The sequence below is a fragment of the Ovis aries genome, chromosome 12 (assembly GCF_016772045.2).
Source record: "Ovis aries strain OAR_USU_Benz2616 breed Rambouillet chromosome 12, ARS-UI_Ramb_v3.0, whole genome shotgun sequence".
Taxonomy (NCBI): Eukaryota; Metazoa; Chordata; class Mammalia; order Artiodactyla; family Bovidae; genus Ovis; species Ovis aries.
The window spans coordinates 32628531-32652763 of NC_056065.1; the positions used below are offsets into that span (position 1 = coordinate 32628531).

Below are 24233 nucleotides of genomic sequence, written 5' to 3' on the forward strand. Positions count from 1 at the left end.
GGTGAGGGATGCGGGTGCGGAGGCCGGGGATGCCCGGCGCGGGCGGACCGCACCCCTCACTTTGCGGGGGAAGCCGGGGCGGCGGTGCGCGGGGGCCGGGGAGGGTGTTCCCGGCCTAGCGGTGCGGTCCGGGTCTGGGCCGCCCTGGCCCGGCGCCTCCGGTCTCGCTCGCTCTGCGCCACTCTCGCTCCCGCCCCTCACCCTCCCCGCCGGCCGGCGGCGTGGGGAGGGGGCCCGGCTCGGCCTGGGGTGGCGGCGGGGTTATGTAACGCGGGGAGCGCCGGTGTCAGGGCGTTTGGGTGGGGGGAGGGGGCTGTCTGCGCGTGGGTGGGGGAAGGCAGGGATGCGACGGCTCCCCGGGGTCTTGTTCGCCACCCCACCCCCCCGCCGCCGCTGCCGCCGGCGCACAGGAAGAGACGGCGCTGGTGGGGTGGGGGGTGTGTGGGAGGTGGGGAACGTGCTTGTCTGTGTTTTTAATAGTAGTGGGTTTTGATCCGCTCGGGAGTTGTGTACTAAGAATAGAAATGTGCGGAAGATGCTGGCTTTGGCGGATCCAGTGATGCTGTCGCTGCTGGCGGCGGCGGCGGCTCTGGCTGCAAGTAAACAAACCAGCCTCTTCCTCGTCCACCTCCTCCTCCTGCGCATCGGTTTGCATCAGCCATGATGCTGGTGGGGCCGTTTTGAGCCCAGAGTTGAAGCGGAGCCGGTTGCTGTGTGCACCCAGACTCCTAGGCGGGGTCACCCCTTGTTTGGGATTTCCCGGGAATCTGCAGTTAGGCTCGATTGAATTTCTTTGGGGCCAGGGTTTCGATACCGGTATTTACTGTTTATCTTCTGAAAGTAAAGGAAATGCTTACCCATAAGTCAAGGCTGGGATACTCATGTTACTTGCATCAAAATAATGTTATGAAAGTGACACCAACACGTTCCACCAGTGTGGTAATTGATCGAAAGCCCAGTAGTTTGTAATTGATAACGTTTCCAAATAGAAATTCAACAGTGAAACCTATGTATCTGTAATAATTACTAGTGTTGATAAAACGTTCACTTTTTTAGTTCATCGTGACGCGAAAGAATGTGAAATAATGACTTTTTTTTGTAGTTAATACGTTGTCAGCTGTCTGACATCAATTTAGATGTATGTTTCATCTTTGGTAAAGTATGGTCTTATAATTAATATCTTTTAGTGCACTATAAATCATTAAACAACTGTTGGACTTTGGTTTTGGTGAAAAGTCATTAAATTAGGTTATAGATTGTTGGAAAACAGTTGAAAAAGCCGAAGGAGAAAGAATCCTATAAAGATGGTCTAGGAAACTCCTGTCTTCAGAACTTGTTATTGTGAAATATGTAAAAATGAATAAGAATATTCCAGGAGGTAGTTGTCTATAACGTGAAGACAACTTTTATTGGCGTATCTACTTACTAGTATTACTAGTTTTCCAAAGTATACGACAATGCACAATTATTTGTAAGGTATATGTCGGGACTGTAGGTGTTTTTTTTCTTCCGCCCATGCATAATCTAGACTTCGAAAGTTTACCAGTGAGACTGTATTTGACGGTCTGCTTTATGTTTTTCTCACTAAAGTTTACCCCACTATCTTTGGTTAGTTTGAGCTTTTAATTTTGTAGTGAGGAAAGTGGATATATCACATGATTGAGACAACATTGGAAGTTAGAGACCAATAAAGAGTTTTGGCTTTGTGTTTGTATTGTGTATTTGCAGTATGTAGTATGTTTTCTTAGAGTGTTTTAAAAATAATATCGTGTCTAAAGTCATTCTGGAAAAAAATTTACGAAACTATTACTTGTATTCATCTTGTCCCATACTCCTAGCCTTTCTGTAATGATTACTTTAGTGAATTGTTTTCCAACCTAAAATTAATTTTTACTTTGACTCTTGAAGTTGTGTGTTTAAAAATATTACTTTGGGTGTTTTTGTTTATGTGATTCTAATGGCTGTAAAGTATTTTAAATAAGATTTTCATTCATTCATTGAACAAGTACTGGAGTGTTGACTGTGTAGTAGGGACTGATTTGATCGAAAACTTTTACTACTTACATTTCATCCAGAAGATCACTACTATTAGTGAATTTGTTTTCAGAATCACTGCAAATCTAAACATGTTTTGGTTAAACATATGGAGCAAATGTACTTAGTATAGAGTCTTGTGAAAAGTAAGGATTTAAGGTTTTTTAAATTCTAGCTCTCTAAACATGAGACCTTCTTACAAAAAAACTCAATGGAAAATTTCAACTATTTAGGTTTCTTTAGAAAGAGGAACTGGTTTTACAAATTGATTTTGTGGAAGTTTAGAATTTACTTAAACTTTGCATAGTTTATGAAAAGATGGTTAGACTTTGTTGTTACAGCTTTTAGTACTAGACTTCACCCTTGTGAAGATAAGGCAGTTATTGTTAATGATGTGTTAATTGGATTTTTTAGCATGATTTGATAGGATCTAGTCTTTATACTGTGATTAAGTTTCAAGCACTAAAAAATACTTAATTTAGAACCATTAGCTTTGAATAACGTAAAATGCAGGGCATTTAATTTAGACCAAATCTGTCCTGTAGTTTGACTTGATTTTTATTTTTAATATAAAATATAATTAATGCACATGATCAATTTTTGTAGATTTGTATTTATTTAAATTACTTAAAATTTCTGTTTTCCCCTCTGGGTTTTAGAGTGTGCATCAGTGTTCTAAGTCTCGGTTTCATGCAGCATGTACTTTTCTGTAGTTTCCTGAATCATTTTATGATAACTTAAATATTTCATCATGGTCTTTTATGTGTGATAAGAGCTGGATTCAATTGAGAGTTAACAGGAGCCAGTGCCTTATGAGTGCTTACATGTTCCAGGCACTGTTTTATGTGCTTAACATGTATAAATGCATTTAATCATCTAATAGCTGGTTACACTTCTGAAAGAGATTTTCACAGGAGAAAACACTTTTCCTTGCATTGTAAAATTTTTGTTTCATTTGAACTTTCTTAGTTTTGAAACACTTCTTTTAGTGTTTTCCTAACCTGTTTATACCTATTATTAGAGTTCATAGTGACAATGATAAATTTCACTAATGTATTACAATAAAATTTACACAGAAATCAAGATAATATGATTTGATTATCATCTTATATCATGTCATATGTAAAAAAGACATATTGACTGATCCACAACATTTTTTTTCATTTTTTTCAAATGCCAAATTAAATGCCTCAGATGTTTACATGTTTCAGTCTAAGCACTATAGTCTTTGAACATGTAAACATTTCCTTTACCAGAAAATCTTCAAATAATAGTCAGTAGGTAAATAAATGTATGCTCCTTGACCTGTAGATTTCTTAGTTCTTTTTCTTTTCAATTCTCTGGTTATATTTGTTTATCACCAGTTACAGATATTGCACATTTTTATATGGGTATATGTTTCTAATATTCAGAGAGAAAAGTAAAAAAAAAAATACTGGAAGAAATAACTTAGAGATTTTCAAATGAGAATTTTTCTATATATTAATTGAAAAAGTCTCTGACTATATTTGGGAGTCTAGGGGATGAGAGAGGGAGAAAGATATTTTTGCCAGTATTGGCATTTAGTCCAAATTTTGTCTGAGTGAAATTGATGTTTGAATGTTTTATTAACCTTTTGAGGACTGGAACTGTGTATAATCAGGATACTGTCACCTGAGATGGCATCTATAAGTGAAATAGGTACTCAGTAGCTTTGAATCTGAAGAACTATAAATAAGAGCTGTTTACATCTAGTGCTACACTTTTGTTTTTATGGCTAAGGAAACTGAGGCACAGAGAATTAAAGGACCTTATACTCTGAGCGGGGCAGAGTTGGGAACAGGGACCCAAGTTTGCTACCCTGCCCTGTGCTCTTTCTAATGCACCACTGAGATGAACTTTGTTACAGGATTCCATACCTACTGGTTAATTCTCAGTTTAATCAGGAGTAAAATCTGTCAGGCTGATTAATGGCATTTTTGTGTGTGTGTTTGGGTGGGTGCTTTTTGTTTTATAATCAGGAAGGTTCCCAAGTCAGAATTTAGAAGGATTTTACATGTATATTAAAAAAATATGGCCAACCATGCAACTGCGATTCTTTTAGTAACAACCTTCATCCTGTCCATTGGTCATTATATAAGTGCTTTCATATAGAGACAAGCCACATTTTATATTAAAAATGTAGGGGTGACTTTGTCAGTAGCTTGTTCAGTGGTTTAGGAGAACCAAAGGAATTCAATAAGCATTTTCTTAGTTGTTTAAAATTAAAATATTGACTGTTTACCCAGTACAGGTTGCTGTTTTTAATTTGATTAATAATGGATATGTTGGTTGAAATGACACTCAAATGCCCTGAACAGGGATAAGGAAGAGGGCAGAAATGGTTTATGGTTTTGTATACATATTTCAAAGTTTATAAAGTTGATTATTAAGAATTGGCAATTTAAAATAACTGATATTTTGTGTGAAAGTTAGAAATCTTGCCTATGCTTATTCAGATATTTCCCCATAGTGTGAAACAGTGAAGATATCTATATAGAAAGAGTTTAAAGAAAATCCACAGAGTATATTATAATCTGAAAAGAAGAAAGGTATCCAAAGTATATAGTTTGTATTGTTCATTTCCCTATATGATATATTTTTAGCAGGATAGCAACTCATAAAAGGACAGACTGGTTTAGAGTTTTTTGAAAAGGACATCAGGTTACCTTGAATTTCCTTTCTACTCCAGTATTTTTCCTTTCCCTCTAATCCTTATGAATATTTCATGTAGTCTTATGTATTTATTACAGCATATATTAGTTTCACCTATTTCTTAGAATCAGTAAATACTATAGAAATATATTGTGGTTACCCTTGACCATCATTTGTTTTTCAAAGTAGAAACTTTCTATTGTGTTTGGACATCAATTCTTAATTAGTTTAATTTGGCTAGCATATCTAAAGTATATTAAAAATGTGGGTACAGAGCAAGTATATTCTGGATAGTATTAATTATATCCAAATGTATAGTAGCTTTAGGGCTTCTCTGATGGCTCAGTGAGTGAAGAATCCACTTGCGATGCAGGAGACACAGGAGATGCGGGTTCGATCCCTGGATCAGGAAGATCCTCTGCAGAAGGGAATGGGAACCCACTCCAGCATTCTTGCCTGGAGAATCCCATGCGGGCTACGGTCCATAGGGTCACAGAGAGTCGACATGACTGAGCATGCCCAAGCACAATGATATAGTAGTTTGTAGAAGGTTGTGTTACAACCTATTAACCTGTGAATTTTATTCTTTATAAAGAAGAATTGCTAGGGGTGCTTTTTAACTTTATGTTAACCTACTCTTTGTCTTCTGTTATAATCTGTGATGCAGTAGTTATATTTAATTTTTAATTTATTTGTAAACATCATGCTTTATTGGACTTCTGAAATAGTTATAGAAAAAATGTTCAGAACTATTCACAAACATTGCACATATTTTTGAGAGTTCATATTTTGTTACTTTATAGAAAGTATACCAAACTGATAGAAGACTTGAATTGCTTCTTGTTACTTGTCATTAATTTGTTATGGTAACTGTGAAGAAATAATGTTATCATTATTGGTTGGTTATGGTCTTAAGTTCAAAATTGTAGATGTGGTAACTACTGCACATATTCGTTTTTAGAGTTAATTGAGAAAATGTATGTGAAAGCACTTTGATAACAAATTATTATAGGTTTGGAAAACATTTTTAAAATATTCTGTTAATATTCTGTTTAGCTTGGCCCTTGTATACTCAGCTTCGTTCTTGTCACAGAGTAGATAATCAATACATATTTATTGGCTGAATAAACATAGGGGTGTGTGTTTATTATGTGTTATACACACACACACACACACACACAATTTCTTGAGTCTTTCCCAGCATTAGGGTCTTTTCCAGTGAGTCAGTTCTTTGCATCAGGTGGCCAAAATACTGGAGTTTCACCTTCAGCATCAATCCTTCCAATGATTATTAATGAAGAGGGAAGAAATTTATTATAACTTTAATCATTTTTATGTAGGTTCTTCTATAATGTTTAAGTTCAGGTTTGTTTTCATGGTGGCTTCATACCATTCTGTTTGTCAGCTTAGAATTTTAGCTTGCTTCATGTTAATTTGTTATCTAAAGCTGCATCTTTTTTCTTTCACTCATCCATCCATTCATTCATTTATTCCATATTTGTTAAGCATCTCTTATGTGCCAGGAAGCATCAAATTGCTTTACTAAATAATAATGCTATTGAATGAGATAAAAGATGTGAAAATGTTTTGTAAATTGTAGAATGAATTTAAAATATCATTATCAAAATCTCAGATAATTTTTTATGAAAATGCTTCTAGTATAACTATATGTGTAACTTCTGAATTGAATCTACCAAGAATTTTGAATGAAATTTTTCATAAGAATGGGAAAAATTAGATATGCAGTATGTTTAAAAGAAAAATAAGCCAAATTTTGTTGCAATAGCTCATTGGATAGAACAGATTGCTAGAGAGGTAGTTACTGTAAGAGGAGGTGAAGTTCACTCTACCTTAGGAAACAGATTACAAACCTAAAGTACAGCCCAGCATTTAGCAGATTAGTATTTTTAATAACATGTAAGACTTGAGTGGGAGAGCGTTTTGGACTTGGTGCAAGAGTGTTGCCAGTGCAGGGAAAGTAAATCAAAGAATATGGTGAAGTGCATGAGAGTCAGTAGCACTGGTTCTGTATTAAAGACAGGGTTTGTTTATATCTTATTGATCATAATTCTAGAGTAATATACCTTTAAAAGAGTTTTAAATTGTTTTTGAAGTATGTGTCATTATAGCCAGGAGAGACCCAGGAGCTGTGTTAAAGCTGAAAATTATGATTTTGGGTAGAAGCTGGTGGTAATATTTTAAGATGTAGTATGGATGAAGCCATGTGTGTATTGCCTGGGTTGACTGGCCCTGTTGAAGATGATAAATTTTGTCCTATTAATTTAATATACATTTAAAAAGTTTAACTATATAGGCAGTGGTAAACATCTTTATTTAGAAAACTCGTTTTGGGAAGCAATTTCTGTATAAAACTAAATTCATTAATTTGGGCTTGATCTGAGTATTTCAGTCTATTTTTTTGTCCTGATGAGGTTGTGCTAGTGGAAAGTGTGTGCCTGTTTCTGTCGTCTTGATTCTCATAAAGTAGCTGTGTGATGTTGGGCAAGATGCTTCATTTGTCTTGACTTCTTTTTTCTTAGCTGTGAAATGAAGGTGCCTTCTAGCTTAGAGTCTAACAATAAAATGTACACCTAAGAAAACAGAATCAATTTTGAATTTACTTTTGTTTTTCTAGTGTTTTATGTAAGGGTATGACAATGCAGATTATTCTAATAGGAAAATATTTATGTTTATTGATGTGTCTTATTTGTTTATTGCTAAGTGTTGGTCATAGATCTCTTCTTTTCCAATCCCAAGGATATTAAGATATGAATTTTCGTTTACCCAGAGTATGTAGTTTAATAGTTAGAAACCAAGGATCATTAATAGATGTGATGCCCCTTGTTATAAGTATGACCAAATAAGGTCTAAGTGCAGTTCTTCTAAAGACATCATTTTGCATTAGTGTCCCTAATATTTAACTTCCTTATACAGTTGACCCTTGACCAGTGCTGGGGTGGGGGAAGCGCCCCACCCCGAAGCGCCCCACCCCAACCCCAGTGTCAAAAATCTGCCTACTGCTATCTCTGCCTCAAAAACAAAGGAATTGATAAATGACTCATCCAGGGGCAGGAAGCTGACAGTTTGGATAAAATAAGGACTCTTAGTTGTTTTAATTCCACATATTGTGATCTCTAATTGAACACAAACTTTTCTTCACAGTTGGGTAACTTGAAGATCTGTAAAATGGAGATGGAAGTAGTATATTTTTTGAAAAAAATGTACATATAAGTGGACCTGCACAGTTCAAACCCATGTTGTTCAAGGGTTAATCGTAATTATTTATGTTGTATAAGGAGTTAACCCTTTCAGTTATCTAGCTCCATATTAAGTAGCCAGCTGGTCATGTTGAGTTCTTAAGGAAGTTATGGAAATCAAATTAAAATGATGTTTTGATTCTTTACCAAAAGCTTTTTTGTTTTTTTTTTTGCCTGTTTTTAATGGTGAAATCTGTCTTGTCTTGAATTATGTGGTCATTTCCTATGGCTGTTTGTCACACTGTGTTCCCTTGGATTTCAATGAATGTTACTAAAGGAAAAAAAAAGCCTTGTGTGTTCAAATAAGTTTAGGATTTGCTGAGATAAATAAGATTATACATGATATATTTTATACCTTTAATATGGTAATAGTGATGTTTCAAGAGAATGACATGGTTTATAGAATTTCCCAAACTTGTTTGACCAAATAATTTTTTTTTTTCTTCTTTTAACCCTCTTTTTCTTCTTATTTTTCTGGAATTTCCCTTTTATTCTGTCAGACATGTTTTGGAAAAATACACCAAGATTCTGATATTCCTTTTGACTTTGTGCAGTAGTTAGACGGGAATGATTTTGAGGACAGTCTTGGTCCAGCCTGACATGACAGGAGTGGTCTTCTGTTCAGCCACACAAACTTTGTCAGGCTCTCTTGAGAGAATGGTAGTCTTAATTCCTGACTGCTAAATGATTAGGCTCTGTAGTTAATGTGCATTGGAAAAAGAACTATAATTCATTTCAGTACTAGCTAGGAAGTCTAACCTTGAACTTATTCCTATGCACTATTTGTCAAAGTCATATTTTAGAAAATATTGGGTTGACCAGAAAATTTGTTTGGGTTTTTCCCTTAGATGTTACAGAAAAACTCAAACTTTTTGGCCAATCCAATAGTATAATCCTATACTCCATCCATTTTTTCTGGTTATCTAAAATGTATACCTTGGTTCCTGTATCATGTTTCTTGGTCCCTTTTTGTGGAGCTGCTTTAACTCAAATTATATCTTGACATTTTCCCTTTTAGATTGAGAGAGACAAGAACTAGCCTGTAAAACTCATTGCTGTATGTATGTGAGGATATTTTTGAGGACTTTTGTTTATTATACTACAAGGTCTCTTATAAAGATCCATGGGTTAAATTTCAGATTTTTGTCCCAGGAAAAATTTTCTTCTGAACAACATTTTTTCTTCTAAAAAATATTTATGGATACTGTAAATGATGAAACTGATTTTATTTCCTTATTTGCATTGCTTCCTAAAAGCTTCATGTTAAATTTGTGGTCCATCTTTCACAAATATGTAGATTTTTACCCTGGTGGCTTTTTATCTTTGCGAAAGTCAAAGAATGTGGGCTTCAGAATCAGATTGCGTTCAGATCTTGGTGCCACCATTCATTAGTTGTTTTTAAATCTGGGAATCAGCTTAATCTTTGTAAGCCTCAATTTCCCCATCTTCGAAATGTAATCGTGCCCTCATAGTGTTGCTGTGAAGATTACCAGGGAATAATTGATGTTGCAGTTCTTGACATGTCTTTAATACTCCATACTTTTTCCCACTTTCATATTCCCTGTGTTTCAATTCACCTACTTTAAAAAAAATTGATTTTATATTATTTATAATATTTTATGTATTGTAATCTACCTAAGATATTTCTTGGAACAAGGCAGAGTAAGCATACAGAAGTGTTGGTTTCTTAGCACATTGTTTTTTACATAAAATCTAGCAATTAAAAACTTTCACAATTGCTTTGCCATAACTATTTCAAAATTCACTGAGATTTTGAAACTAAACATAGGTGAAGATTTACTTTTAGTCTGTCTCACTTTCATTTTCTTCCCCTTTCACCTCAAACACCCATCATCAAGTCAATTTTCTGTACTCTTTGAGTAGATATGACAGTGGTTAAGATACATTTTTTTTTTTTGTTGAAACCTCTTAGGTTAAAAGTTTCGCTATCATTTGAAATCTGTCACAAGACCAGAGAAGTGCATTCATTGTAAAACTACTTAATAAATAGGTTCCGCAGTTTGAAGAGCTAGACTTTTATGTGAGGTCAGGTCAGTTGAAGACATTTACAAAGAATTAGTTGTTTGTTATTGCTATGTGAGTTGCAAGAATGGAAAAAAAAGAAATTCTTTCTTCAATACTTCCTTCCAGGCTGAGTCATCACTAGAGAGTGGGAAGGGCAGCAGCAGCAGCAGAGAATCCAAACCCCAAAGCTGGTATCACAAAGTACCGTTTCTCCAAGTTGGGGGCTCAGAGGGGAGCCATCATGAGCGATGTTACCATTGTGAAAGAAGGTTGGGTTCAGAAGAGGGGTAAGTGTTCAACAAAACTGAAAACAGTATGGTTGGTAAGTGTGCTAACACTTAGTTGTGTCCTGGAAGTCAGTATCTTTTTTTCTAATGTTGGAAACAAAGTAAACTGTGGCATACTATGTCCACTAAGATCTAGAAACCATATTTAACATGTGTTAGGAGTTTGCTTGTTATTTCGGAATTCTTTGTAATACTTGATTTTGATCATTTATAATCAAATTAAGAAGGTTTGGTTTATCTGGTATGTTGTGTGCACATATGTTACAGAAAGTTTGTGTTGTATTTTTCTGTATTGTCCACAGATTCTACAATCCAGAGAGATGTCTTTAGATGTCTAGAAAAATGTCTAACTTGTATTAAAGACAAGTAAATAAAAGTACTCAGTTACATTAAGCCATTTTTGGGTGGTGGCAGGGAAAAGGATTAAAGTAGTAGAGGCAGTATTCTCTCACAAACTCATGGATTCAGTAACCCTATAGTTAGATAAGTAAAGTCCTAAAGTAAAAGACCATTGTGCCCGCCCATGTATGTTTAATTTTGTATTTTAATTTTTCATGACCCACTTTTATTATTTTTTATTCACTCGTATTTTAGATAAATAATTCAAATGCATTATTATTGCTTTTTAATACTAAAAAAAGCCTCTTGAATGTAAAGCTTAGTTTATCCTCCATGAGATCACCTACTAATGAGGTTAATGTGCTTATTTTGAAATCTAGACTAGAGTTTAGACTGGTTGCCAGGCAACTACTGTTTATCCACATGGCCAAATTCAGTAGGATGAAGATGGCTCCATTTTCAGAGCTTTAACTTCTTGTATATCTGTTTTCTAGTTAAAGGTTTCCTCTTAATAATTTTGTAATTTTTAATATTCTTTGAAGCTTTGTAGTTACTATTTAGGCTTAAAAGATGTTGTCAGTAGTTAAATATGATTACATATTAATGAGTTTTTTAAAAATAAGCCTTACTGAGTTGTAATTTACGTATAATAAACTTCACCTGTTTTAAGTGATAAATTCTGCTAAATTTGTACACTAGTGTAACAAATGCTACAACCATGATGTGGAACATTCCTGTTATACCGGAAAGTTCCCTCATTCCCCTATGCAGTCAGTCTTCGTCCTTGAACCGTGGCAACCACTGATTTGCTGTTACTGTAATTCTGCTTTTCTGGAAATTCATATAGGTAGAATCATAACAATATGTAGTCCTTTGGGTCTGGTTACTTTTACGTAGTATAATACTTTACAGATCCATCTGTGTTGTTGTATATATCATTAGTTTATTCCTTTTTATTGTTGAGTAGTATATCACCATCTAGACATAACACAGTTTTTCTGTTTACCGGTTGGTGGGTTGTTTCGAGTCTTTGGCTGTTATGAATAAAGCTGCTGTGATCATTTGAGTACATATCTTTGTGTGATGTGTTTTCATTTTTCTTGAGTATTAACTTAAGAATGAGATTGCAGAGTCATATGGTAAGTATATGTTTAACTTTATAAAAACTGTTTCCCAAAGTGGCTATTTGTATTGTTAAAGTTTAATTTTTCCCATGTTATTCTCATAGTATAAATTTGGAAAGCATTTTCATATTTCAGTGCTGTATGAAAATTATTTAAAATTTTTTTAACTTGTCTGTTACATTTATATATTTTTTCCTTTTTTTGGATGGGGGGATGGCAAATCACTTAGACCTTTTGGAGTTTTATTTTATTAATCTCAAATATCTGCTCTCACAAGATAGTTGTGAGGGTTAAGTGAGTTAGTGGATGTGGATGTGTTCTGACAATTCTTAAGGTATTACTATCACCGCATTTTATCAAGGTATTAGGAGTGGTTCTTGAGTCTTATTTAATTGTGTCTTGTCTGAAATACTAAAATAGAAGTTTGGTATGTTGTGCATGGTGTACAGAATAAAGAAAAAATGAAAGTGAATTCTCAGTGTTTTTCCTGTATTGTTTAGTGAATACGATTGTAACGAGTGTGTGTGTGTGTGTGTTTATTTTGGGAAATAATGGTCATAGAAACATAAGAATTTGAGGTACACAAGGTATAGAATGAAAAGTAACTCTGACTCTTCCAACTAGTTTCTCGCTTTAGAGAGAACTTTTTTATTTTTAATTCTGCTGATTATTATCCCAGTTTTATATATAATATGCTAAACCTTATTTTTGGTAAATCTTAAGTAATCTACTATATCTTCATTGAGAAAAATAAAAAATTTTAACTTTTAATACTTATTTTCTCCCATCCGTTTTTTTAATTTTTTGGTGTTTGTGGTTAAACTTCTAGCTTTTGCACTACTAATTCTAGAAAGTTTTTAGACGTTGACTCTAAACTTGCCACTTTATAAGTTGAGAAAAAGTGATACCCCTCCCAATCTTTTCCTTTGAATTCCATATTCCCTTCCCATTTTATGTCAACTGTAACATTGATTTTATATTTTTAAGGTTTATAATAGTTGCTGCTTCTAAAAAGCAGTAATCTATATTATGATTATGTATATATTACTGCTAAACAAAGTAGTATGATGGGATCCTTAGAGAAGAGGTGGATTTTTGTACTCTATTGATATTCAGGATCATCCCATACTTTAGTTTGGCTTCTAGTATGGCATATCACTTTTTTCTGGATTTTCCAGTGACCACATTTCCCCCCTGTTGGTAGAAGAGCCGTCTTCATCATATCACTTGGTTATCAAGCTTTTTAATCATGCTATTTGTGGAAGTTCTAAGATAAACTGACTTTTCTGGGAATGATGCTTAGCTAGTGTCACATTATTTAATTGCATTCCTGGATAAATTCTTTGCTTTCTTAGCTCTCGTGTCTGTCTTCTTTTTGTTTTGGATTTATTTTCAGCTTTCTGGAGTATTTCCTGAAGTCACTTTTTCAGAAAGAATGTGTGTGGGTACTTGCCAACACCGTGTTTGAAATGTCCTTTTCATTTTTGCACCTGTACATGCCTTGGCTGGGTGTAAAATTAGGTTTAAAATAATTGTCCTTCAGCATTTTGAAGGTTGTGTTTCATTACCTTTTAGTAATGTTTTACTGATAAGAGATTTGATGCTATTATAGAACAGTATTTTTGTAGGTAACCTGATTTGTATTTTGGAAGCTTTTTGTGTTGATGCCTTTTTATCCTTGGCATTATAAAATTTGAAGAGGATGAGTATAGTCCTTTTAAATTTTTTCCGTAAAGCATTTGTTAGACCCTTTGAAAATGAGCTGTGTCTTTAGTTCTGAGAAATCTTCTGTATTTCTTTCATTATTTTTCCTTTCTATGTTCTTTGTGTTCTTTCCACATTGTTTCCCCTAGAACTTCCATACCAAAGTCTGTTTTAAAGTTTATTTTGTTTTACATCTCTTTGTTTCTTTTTGTCTATTTGTTCTGAGAGATTTTCTTGACTGTTCTATAACTCTTTATTGAATTACTTATCTCAGCTCAAGTTGAAGTTCAGCTTATCCCTCCAACTCTTTGCGACCCCATGGACTACAGTACATCAGGCCTTCCTGTCCATCACCAAATGTTGCTCAAACTCCTGTCCATTGAGTCGGTGATGCCATCCACCCATCTCATCCTCTGTCATCCCCTTCTCCTCCCACCTTCAATCTTTCCCAGCGTCAGGGTCTTTTCAGATGAGTCAGTTCTTTGCATCAGGTGGTCAAAGTATTGGAGTTTCAGCTTTAGCATCAGTCCTTCCGATGAATATTCAGGACTGATTTCCTTTAGGATGGACTGGTTGGCTCTCCTTGCAATCCAAGGGACTCTCAAGAGTCTTCTCCAACACCACAGTTCAAAAGTATCAATTCTTCAGCGCTCAGCTTGCTTTATAGTCCAAGTCAGCTATTACTTTATATTTCTGGGAATTTTGTCTCATTCATGGTCACTTGCTCTTATTTTATATATAAATATAATGCAAATTTTAATCTTAGGACACTAAGTAGGTTGTAAATTTTTTCTCCTCATCGAATAACTCTTCCAATTTGTTTATTCTGGTTCTTTTTGATGGTGGTAGTTGTTTCTTCAGGTGTCTGGTCATCCTTATTTGTCTGTATATACTTCTGAATTGAAGACCAGAATTACAGATAGTGCCCTCTCTTTTTACACAGTGGGGATTAGTGATGTTGGTGTTTAACTGTGCTCTTAAAAGGTTTAGTTGAAACATTAGAAAAAACCAAATTAGGCATATTTTTCTTCTACCCTTAATTTATTCATTTAGACATTTTCAGTGTTATCTTAATAATAATGTTTTGTTTTAGTCAGGCAAATGTCATGTAGTCTGTTGTTGTTTGGCTATATTTTGGTTCAGAGAATTTATTCTAAAGGATTGTTAGGATTTGCTGCTTGCTTATTACCCTGGGTAGATTATTATCACCTGAACTTCGGTGTACTCATTTGAAAATAAATGTGATCTGCCTTCTTTACCTTACAGTGTGATTGTAGGCATTACAAAATAATTTATTTAGAGGAGTGGTTTCAGACTCTTAAACTATAAATAGATATAGAAAAAGTTGTAATATAGTTCTTTCTTTGTCAGTCCCTTTTCTTAAGTTTGTATTTATGAATCAGTTATTAGCTCCTGTCCAGGTATAGTCTCATTGTATTTGTACTTTTTAATGTGAACAAGCTAATAAGCTAATATTGCTCTTTAGCTAATATCTTAGAATAGGGAAAGAAAGACTTAAAGGTAATTATTGATATTATGTAGGATAAATGCTTTTCTGACTGTGGCTATAAGTGATATATCAGTAGTGAAAACTTTTTTCCTCTACTTATCCAAAATCATGAGTATTGAGATAACACATTAATTTAGTATTGTTGGTGTTAGAAATTACAATGAAAGAAACATCAGTTGCAAACTGGAGTATTACCTGCATTTTCCTTCTTAGTGGTCCTAGGAGAGTACCTAGCAGTTTGGCTGCACATCAGAATAAGAGGTATTTGCATATATATCAGACACTTCTTAAATTACTTTTTCAAAGATCAGCCTGTGGGTATACTCTGGGTAACTTAAAATCTTTAAACTAGGTGTCAAAAGTTTTGCTTTCTTAGTTTCCATTACAGCTAGTAGTAATATTGGCTCTGAAGAAACTTAACTGTATTAATAAAATGGGAAATTTTAACCTGCTTAAAAGGTTTAAATTCTAGAAATATGTATATTTTAATAATGTTGCATAAGGGCTTATTGTAGTTTATAAAATTTTGTTTGGTTAATAGTACTGTTTCTTAAAAACTTAAATAGTCTATTAATGTGGAGAGCCAGTTCCTTTGATAGCAAGTTAAAATTTGTAATGTGTTTTTAGTCAATTCATCATCTTACTGTTCTGAAATTAGTACAAATATAAGAGGTCGTTTTAAAGCATTTTGATTGATGAAAATGCTGCATGATGTGTTAATTCCTTACACTTTTTGTTGTTTTAGTATCTAACAAATTGAACTTCATGTTATGTTCTGTGTGTGTAACCAGCTTGTGTTTTCAAAGAACTTTTTCCCTAGTTGCCTTGTGATTATTATAGTTTCCATTCAGGGATGTCCATTGTCCATAAACTGGGTACTTTGAATGATATTTGTCTTACACTGTATGAAATGGTTTGCGTAGATGAACTAGAATGTTAGTATTTGGTGATTCTTAGCTAAAACTTTATATGTTTATGAGTTTTTTTACAAAACAGCTTAATCCCCACTGTGCAAAGTATACCTCTGTAGCAAAGATTGTAAGATAGGTTATGGTTTAATGTGTGCTGTGATCTAGTTAATTTTAAGTTATTACAGAGAAAACAAAAGTGCCTTTTTGGGGGTGCTTTTCTAAGTCCAGGGGCCTTTCCTTCTCTTTTAATTTGTATATACTTATGTACATTTTGTTCATATCTTATTCACAAAGTGACTTTTGAAATAAATTATGAAGTGATTAAGAAAAGAGAAGACGACAGCATGATTTCCTGTTTACTAGTCAGTAGCAAGCATTTTCCATAGAGAGTGAAGAGCTGTGGTAGTGACTACATAAACCACATGGTAGATTAGAGAAGCTCACTTTGACTATTGACATTACAGGAGGAGCAGAAACATGGACAAGTTAAATTTATTTTCTAATTGCATTAAACTTGGAGATTTAATGTATCTACAGTGATGTGAGATTTGTTCTTCCTCTTGTTTCAGTGTGTTTGTTTTGAAAGTGTTAACCACGTCAACCAAATGGAGAGAAACCAAATGGAGAGAACGATTGGATAGTTCATACACATTCTAGAGTGTAAAATTGCTGTTACCTGCCTTCCCAATCCACAATTGAGTTTGTATATTGACTTTGTATTCTACAGTCTCATTAAATTCACTTTTTAATATTAGTTGACTTTAAAGGTTTTGTGTTGTTAGTCAAGTCATCTGCAAAGAGCTACAGTTCTGTTTCTCCCTTTCCAGGCTTTATGCCTTTAATTAATTTTTCTAGTCTTATTTCACTGGTTAGGACCTTTAGTACACTGTTGAGTGTAATTGGTGAGAGTGGACATTTTTGCCTTAATTCTTAAATTTCATATTAGCCTTAGGATTTCACTGCTTTTTTTTATTGAGTTGAGAAAGTTCCCTTCTATTCCTAGTTTGCTGAGAACTTTTATCATGAGTGGGTATTCAGTTTTTTCAAGAGATTTTCCAGCACCTGTTGAAATGACCATTTAACTTTTCTCATTACTGTTTTAATATGTTAATATGGCATACTACTTTGATTGCTGGAATAAACCCTTTTGGTCATGATGTACTGTCTTTAATATATTAACAATTTTGATTCACTAATATTTTGTTAAGGATCCTTTTATACATTTATCAAAATATTGATCTATAAAAGTTTTGCATAATAGTTATGCTAGACTAATAAAATAGGTTGAGAATCCCCTCCTTGATATTTGAAGGAATTTGCAAAAGATGAGTTTTATTTCTTCCTTATATGTTTGCTAAACTGCAGTCAGTGAAGCCATCTGGGTTGGAGCTTTTTAAAATAATACATTCAGTTTATTTAATAGATACAGGAATATTCAGATTTTGTTTCATCTTGTGAAGTTTGACTAAATTGTGTATTTTAAGGAATTTGTTCATTTTCTCTAAATTGATTTATTGTCTGTTAACCTGACTTTAGGATTTTCCTGGAGTTGATTTCTGTTGACAGCTCTTCTTCTTTGTCTGTGATTGTATTTTCTTGTTACTTCACATGTCTGATATATAGTTCATTGTGTTGATGTGTTATACAGACTCTTGATCTCTTATTTCCTACTGAAGACTGCTGCTTTTTGTTTTAATTGATACTTACCTCAATTTTATTGTTTCTTTACTTCATTTTCTCTGTTGTGAAAAGCAGTTAAAATCTCTGCTTTTTGCCTCAATATTTTGCTTTCTGTGTTTTGGCTCTTTTTTTTTTTTTAAATGCATGTATTATTCAGGGGTTAGCTAGAATTTGGGCAGAGTTTACATGTAGGTGTTGGGGCTCCTCCTCTGTGTCTTCCTGTCTTGTGGGGTATTCTCATTTTCTAGTCATGAAAAGTTTTTGGCAGCTCTGAGCTCCAATCTGACTCCTTTAAGCAACATGACTGTGATTTTTTGTCGAAGTTTTATCTACACTAATCTCAAGAAATGGAGGAGCCTCTCAAGCAACAAGTCATATAAAAATGTAAATCTCATCCAGTGCAGTCAATTCTCTTCTTTCAGGGGTAACTGTCCCCAGTTTCTGCTTGCTTTTGGTGCTTTCCACTGCCTTCAGATAGTTTTTATTTTAGTATTTTGTACAGGATTTATAACTTTTAAGTATGGGAAAGTTAGCTTAATATAAGTCACCCTACAGTCAATGAAAGTGGAACTCTGTTAGACGTATGTTTTAATTTATAGATGTAAAGTTTAAGCTTTGTAAGTCACTAAGTTTTGTTATTTGTTAATTTAATTACTCATAACAAATTAAGAGGAGTAGAAACTTCATCTATCTGTATAACTGAGGAAACTAATGGTTTAAACCATCTGAGCTCCAGTCACCTGGAAACATAGCTAAACCTTTTCTCCAGTAAATTTGTAGAATTTTAAACTAGAGGAGTCTTTGGAAGTTGTCTAGTCTTAACACCTGTTTATCTTGCAGTTTCAAGAACAGGTCAGTTTTGGAGTTGAGGCAGAGCAGGGCCAGTAGTGGAACCACTGTATTGCCAGTTTTATGATACTTCATATTTTGTTCCTTTCCTGTCACTTAGGAATATACTGGAGTTCTTTTTAAAAAAGCTATTATTAGTACTCGGTGAGGGAGTAGGTAAGAACTGTAGAACAGGAGGCTTTAAAAATCTCTAAGAATGGAAAAGGGAGTAGCTTCCATCTGTTGGAAACCTCATGTCCCTGTGGGGAGCGCAGGGACGCTGTCTCTGTTGAACTCACCTATGTTAGCTGCCTTGGGGAACTTGGCACTGATGTGATGGCCGTGCACCGACTACTGTATCTTCTTAAAGATATGTTTTTACTTATGCCGGTTTTTCTGCTTGGCATTTTCTTCCCTTCTGTCTTTGTTAGATATTTTGATTCTAATATCGTCCTGATGTTTTGCCCGATCACAGTCTTAGAGAGTGAGAATGACTTCTCTTGTCTCTAACACATTCCTGCCTTGTCTTGCTTTAGGCTTCTGATTGACTAGTTACTACATAGATACACTATTTTACCTTCTCCAAAATAAATTCCCTGAGGGCAGGACCCTTGTCCAGTACAACTACATTTCTTCCCCCGTAGGGTCTACCAGTACCTTGAACATAGCTCTTAATCTTTCTTTGACAAATGAATAAGGAAGAGGAAAAAACAATTCTAGATGTTCAAATATCAGTATGTCACAGATACCAGGGCTTAGAACTCAATTTGGGACAGCTGAGGCAGGGCAGGGAATACAGAATAGACAGTCACAGTTACGGAAGTAGCCTGTGCCTAGGATGTGCTTCCCAGGCGGCACAGTGGTAGAGTCTGCCTGCCAGTGCAGGAGACACAAGAGGTGAGGAGTCGATCCCTGGGTCACGTGGGGCCCCTGGAGTAGGAAACGGAACCTGCTCCAGTGTCTTGCCTGGAAAATTCCGTGGACAGAGGAGCTGCTCCCCCCGCCCCCCCACCCCTCACACGCACGCACCCTACACAAACACGTCCCCCCCACACACAGACACACACTCCTAGAATAGGATTTTGGGATTCCAGATCAGTTCATACATTAAATCATTGTATTGTGCTTTTGTGTATAGGGACTGCTGCTGCTGCTAAGTCACTTTAGTCGTGTCTAACTCTGTGTGACCCCGTAGATGATGGCAGCCCACCAGGCTCCCCAGTCCCTGGGATTCTCCAGGCAAGAACACTGGAGTGGGTTGCCATTTCCTTCTCCAATGCATGAAAGTGAAAAGTGAAAGTGAAGTAGCTCAGCTGTGTCTGACTCGTAGCGACCCCGTGGACTGCAGCCCACCAGCTTCCTCCATCCATGGGGTTTTCCAGGCAAGAGTACTGGAGTGGGTCGCCAGTGCCTTCTCCAGTATAGGGACTAATGGAGTAGAAATTAGAACTGACTGAATGGTTATTTCTGGCAGAGGTGGCTGGGAAGATCCCTCATAGTCCCAGAATAGGTGAGTATATAAGTTATCTTAACCAGGTAAGTGAGACACTGTAGTGAAAAATGCAGTAGTGATCACAGTTCTGAAAGATTTGTTCATATTAAGGTATAATTTTTGCTCTACTCATAGAACTGAGAAGTGCTTCCACATTCATGAAACTTAACTTTTCAAGCCTATGAGGAGAATCTTTTCTGATATGTTTCTGATGGATCATTTATTGAAACTAAAATCTCATTGTATAAGGCATAGCTGTTTCATTATGTAATAGCTCTGAGCACTAGTAGTCTTTATTTTGCCTTCCTGAGCAGTAAAAAAAAAACAAAGTTCTGTTTTCCCTGTGATAGGCCTTCAGATTGGAGAAGGAAATGGCAACCCACTCAAGTATTCTTGTCTGGGAAATCCTGTAAACAGGAGCTTGGCGGGCTACTGTCCATGGTGTTGGCAAAAGAACTTAAGGCAACAAATAAGGCCTTCAGATATTCAAGATCACTGTAATGTCTTCCCTAAAATCTTCTTTCTAAGCAAAAAGTTCTGTTCTCTTTAGTTTGTTTATTGTACGACGTGGCTTCTAGCTCTCTCGTGCATGATCTTCGGTGTCCTCTTACGGAGATATGTTTGTCCTGAAATGTGGTGTTATAGATGATCTTATTTGCAAAACAGAGACAGAGACACAGATGTGGAGAACAGATGGATGGATACCAAGGAGGAAGCAGAGGGTGAGACGAATTGGGAGATTGACACGAGTATATACACGCACGCACACACGCACGCGCGCGCACGCACACACACACACACACACACACTAGTATATACAAAGTAGATAAGTAATGGGACCCTGCTGTATAGCACAGGGAACTCTTACTCAGTACTCTGTGGTAACCTAAATGGAAAGACGATCCACCAAACGGGAAATATGTATACGTATGGCTGATTCACTTTATGTACAGCAGAAACTGACGCAGCAGTGTAAACAGCTATACTCCAATTAAAAACAAACAACAAAAGAGAGAGAATGTATTTTTTTCCCCATTGCTAGTTTGTAAACGTTTGTGTTGCCTCATGCCATGGCCATCATTGGGTATTATTTTGATTTTTAACCTTTTTATTGGTTATTTGTTTTATATATACTAGTGTGTATATGTCAATCCCAGTCTCTCCGTTTATCCCTCCTCCACCAACATTCCTCTTTTTTAGTTTTTGCCATTTTATTGCTGTCTTATTTTACATCTCTTTGTTACTGAGGTTTAAATTTGTTATTTCTTTTAGCCGTTCCTCCCCCCTCCCCCAATAAATTGCTTGTTCTTATCCTTAGTCAGTTTTTATATATGAAACTTGCATCTTTAGTCAAGTTCGTAAATGGTGTATATTATTTGTTTGTAAGGACATTTTATATATTCCGAATAGCATTATTTTGGTGATCTTTTTGTTGCTGCTGCAGATCTTTTCCTGATTCGTTTGTGCCTTTTAACTTTAGTTTTGTCATGTAAAGGTTTTTAACTGCTATGTATTCTATTAATACTGTATCAAGCTTTTTTTAAGGATGCCATTGAGGTCATACTTGGAAACTTTTGCTTGTTTTCTTTGAGCATCATTATGATTTTAAAAAATTGTGTTATAGAAGTAATATATGAGTTCTTTTTGTAAGAAGGCTAAAGCAACAGATAGAGTTGCACTATTATTTTTCTTCTCAGAAATATTGCTATCAAGTATGTTGTGCCAATATAAAGTCAGATTTTTTCCTCAAATATTTAAGAACCAGAAAGATACATGCCAAACTATAAGTAATATTTGTCTCGTCAAAAGGTTTGGATTCAAGGAATTGAGCAGGGCACAGGAATAGGGATAATGAAAAAAATGAGACCTTCTGTGCTTTATTCTGTATAAATATTTGAATCTTACTGTTTTGTCTCATTTTACATAAATGGTGTCATAGTCACTTAACAGCATGTCTTAGAGATTTGTTTATGTTGTTGCAACATGTAGTCAGAAAAGAATGACTCCTCTGACAGAACTTGCTTTTAGTGAACCTATTCTCATTCGTCTGCTTGTCTCACTGTCAAGTACTCTCATACTGTCAGCTTAGTCCAGTGGTTAAGAGAGTGGAGCTTCAAGTCTTTGCCTTGCCTTTTGCTAGTGGCTGTGGGTAAAATACTCAGCATGCCTAAATTTAGCATCTGTAAGATGGAGATGACAATAATTTCTCTCATACGGTGGTGGTGGTTTTGTCACTAAGTCACGTCTGAATCTTTGTGACCCAGTGGACTGTATAGTCCACCAGGCTCCGCTATCTGTAGGATTTTGTGGGGAAGAATACTGGAGTGGGTTGCTATTTCCTTCTCCAGGGAATCTTCCCGACCCAGGAGTCGAGCCTGCGTCTGCTGCACTGCAGGCAGGTTCCTTACTGCTGAGCTTCCAGAGGAACTCTGTGCTTAGTCTCTCTGTTGTGTCCTCATGTCTGACTCTTTGCAACCCCATGGACTGTAGCCCACCAGGCTCCTCTGTCCATGGGATTCTCCAGGCAAGAATACTGGAGTGGGTTGCCATGTCTTCCGCCAGGGGATCTTCCCAACCCAGGGATTGAACCCAGGTCTCCTGCATTGCAGGCAGATTCTTTACCGTCTGAGCCACAGGGAAGACCATATAAAACATCATAATGTCTGATTAGTTTTTATCACAGTACATGGGATATTCTAAGTAGTTAGTAAGCAATAGCTGCTATTATTATTATATATTATTACTATTATAGAATAGCTGCTATTATTAGTAATTTGTTATATGACATTGCTAAATTTGACATCAGTTTTACTGATATTTAATATTAAGCCTCACCCACTGTTTTCTTCTATAAAAACAATAAGGATCTTTGCCTGTACAAGGCTTTGTTTTGTTTTTAATACCTTTCTGATGCTCTGTATTTCTCAAAAATTATTGATGCTACCTGGAACTCAGTGATAACTATCTTCTCAGCACCTTTGGGCATTATAGAAGTGTGAAAGAGGAGTTCCTCAGTATACCTTTTCTGTTTGACCTGAATGTTGTGCTGCTCTCTTCCTCCATCTTTATCTTTTATCACTTTAAAGTTTCTGTTTATTTGTAACCATTTTTTAAAATTTGTTTTTCTGTATTTATTCTGTTATGATACTGCTGTCTTTTCACTTTTTCTAAATAGTGCTACAGCAACAAGTATAAACATTTTTTTCCTTCTGTACTCAGGAGTGGGTAAGGCCAAATGATAGGTGCATTTTAATCTTGTGGTTGACAAAAAATGTTTGTTATTTAAGAACACTAATTTCCTTTTTGTCCACATTTGCAAACTAAAACATTCTATCTAAAATTCATGTGTCAAGAGAGGCATAATTATATTTTTTAATGTTGTGATAGCAACAATTGATAAATGAAAATGAAAAAAGAAAGTAAAAGTTGGGAAAGAAGGTGAAGGGGAACAGTTTTTCTCCTTCATAGTGGGAAGTCAGTTGAAATCAAGAAAGAGAGCCATAATGCCAGAAGTGTTAAAAGCGGCTGTATTTCACAAGTAGAGTGGTGAGGGTGTGAGGTGTATGTATGAATGGGAGAAGAGACACTACTGTTTTTTAAATCTTAAGTACTTTCATATGTTACTGAATTATTATTACATTCTGCAGGTATTAATAGTAAACTGTATCCCACATGATCCTAGTTTATGAAGATAAAAAGCATAGTTTTATATATTGATATAGGTATAAAAATTGATTGGAAGGAAATATATACCACAGTGTTAAAAGTGGTTATCCCTGGGTAGTGTTTTTTTTCCCATCATTATATTTTTCTATATTTTATAAAATTTCTAAAGTGAGTTTATTACTTTTATAATCAGAAAAATATTAAGGGAAAATACATAGGACTGTCTGCATTTAATTTGTCATATCTGGCATCAGAATGACATTTTTATTTATATAAGTACTATAACTTTTTTAAATTAAAGAAGTTAGAGAACCATTTGGGAAGATCCCCTGGAAAAGGGAAAGGCTCCCCACTCCAGTATTCTGGCCTGGAGAATTCCATGGACAGTATAGTCCATGGAGTCACAAAGAGTCAGACACGCGACTTTCACTTTCAGTTTTCACTTTCATTTTCTCCATGTTTTAAATGTATTAGTAAGACAAGTATTCTGCTAAAAATAACAGAATAGATAGCCAAGAGTAACAAACAAAGACATGTTTATTTTTTCCCGTAAGACGGATAAAGGTCGGCAGGGACTGGTTGTTTATCAGATAAGGATAAAATCACCAAAGATTCCAGCTCTCTCTGCTTGTGCACCTTTAGCTTACTGGCTTTTCATTCCTACACTTGTTGATTCAAGCTTTCAAGATATCTTTCAGTCTCT

The 24233-nt window shown here is 35.4% G+C and overlaps 1 protein-coding gene across 4 annotated transcripts in view; it reads left to right on the top strand.

Annotated features, from left to right (window-relative positions):
- Positions 1 to 24233, top strand: part of AKT3 (AKT serine/threonine kinase 3) — a 281577-nt gene that overhangs the window by 750 nt on the left and 256594 nt on the right. For all 4 annotated transcript variants that reach the window (XR_009595810.1, XM_060396454.1, XM_042257196.1 and 1 more), the window contains exon 2: positions 10116 to 10276. Coding sequence is in view for 2 of the 4 variants with exons in the window: in XM_042257196.1 (XP_042113130.1) it covers positions 10231 to 10276 (46 nt within the window). In the remaining 2 variants the exon portion in view is untranslated. The remainder of the gene's footprint in view (positions 1 to 10115; positions 10277 to 24233) is intronic.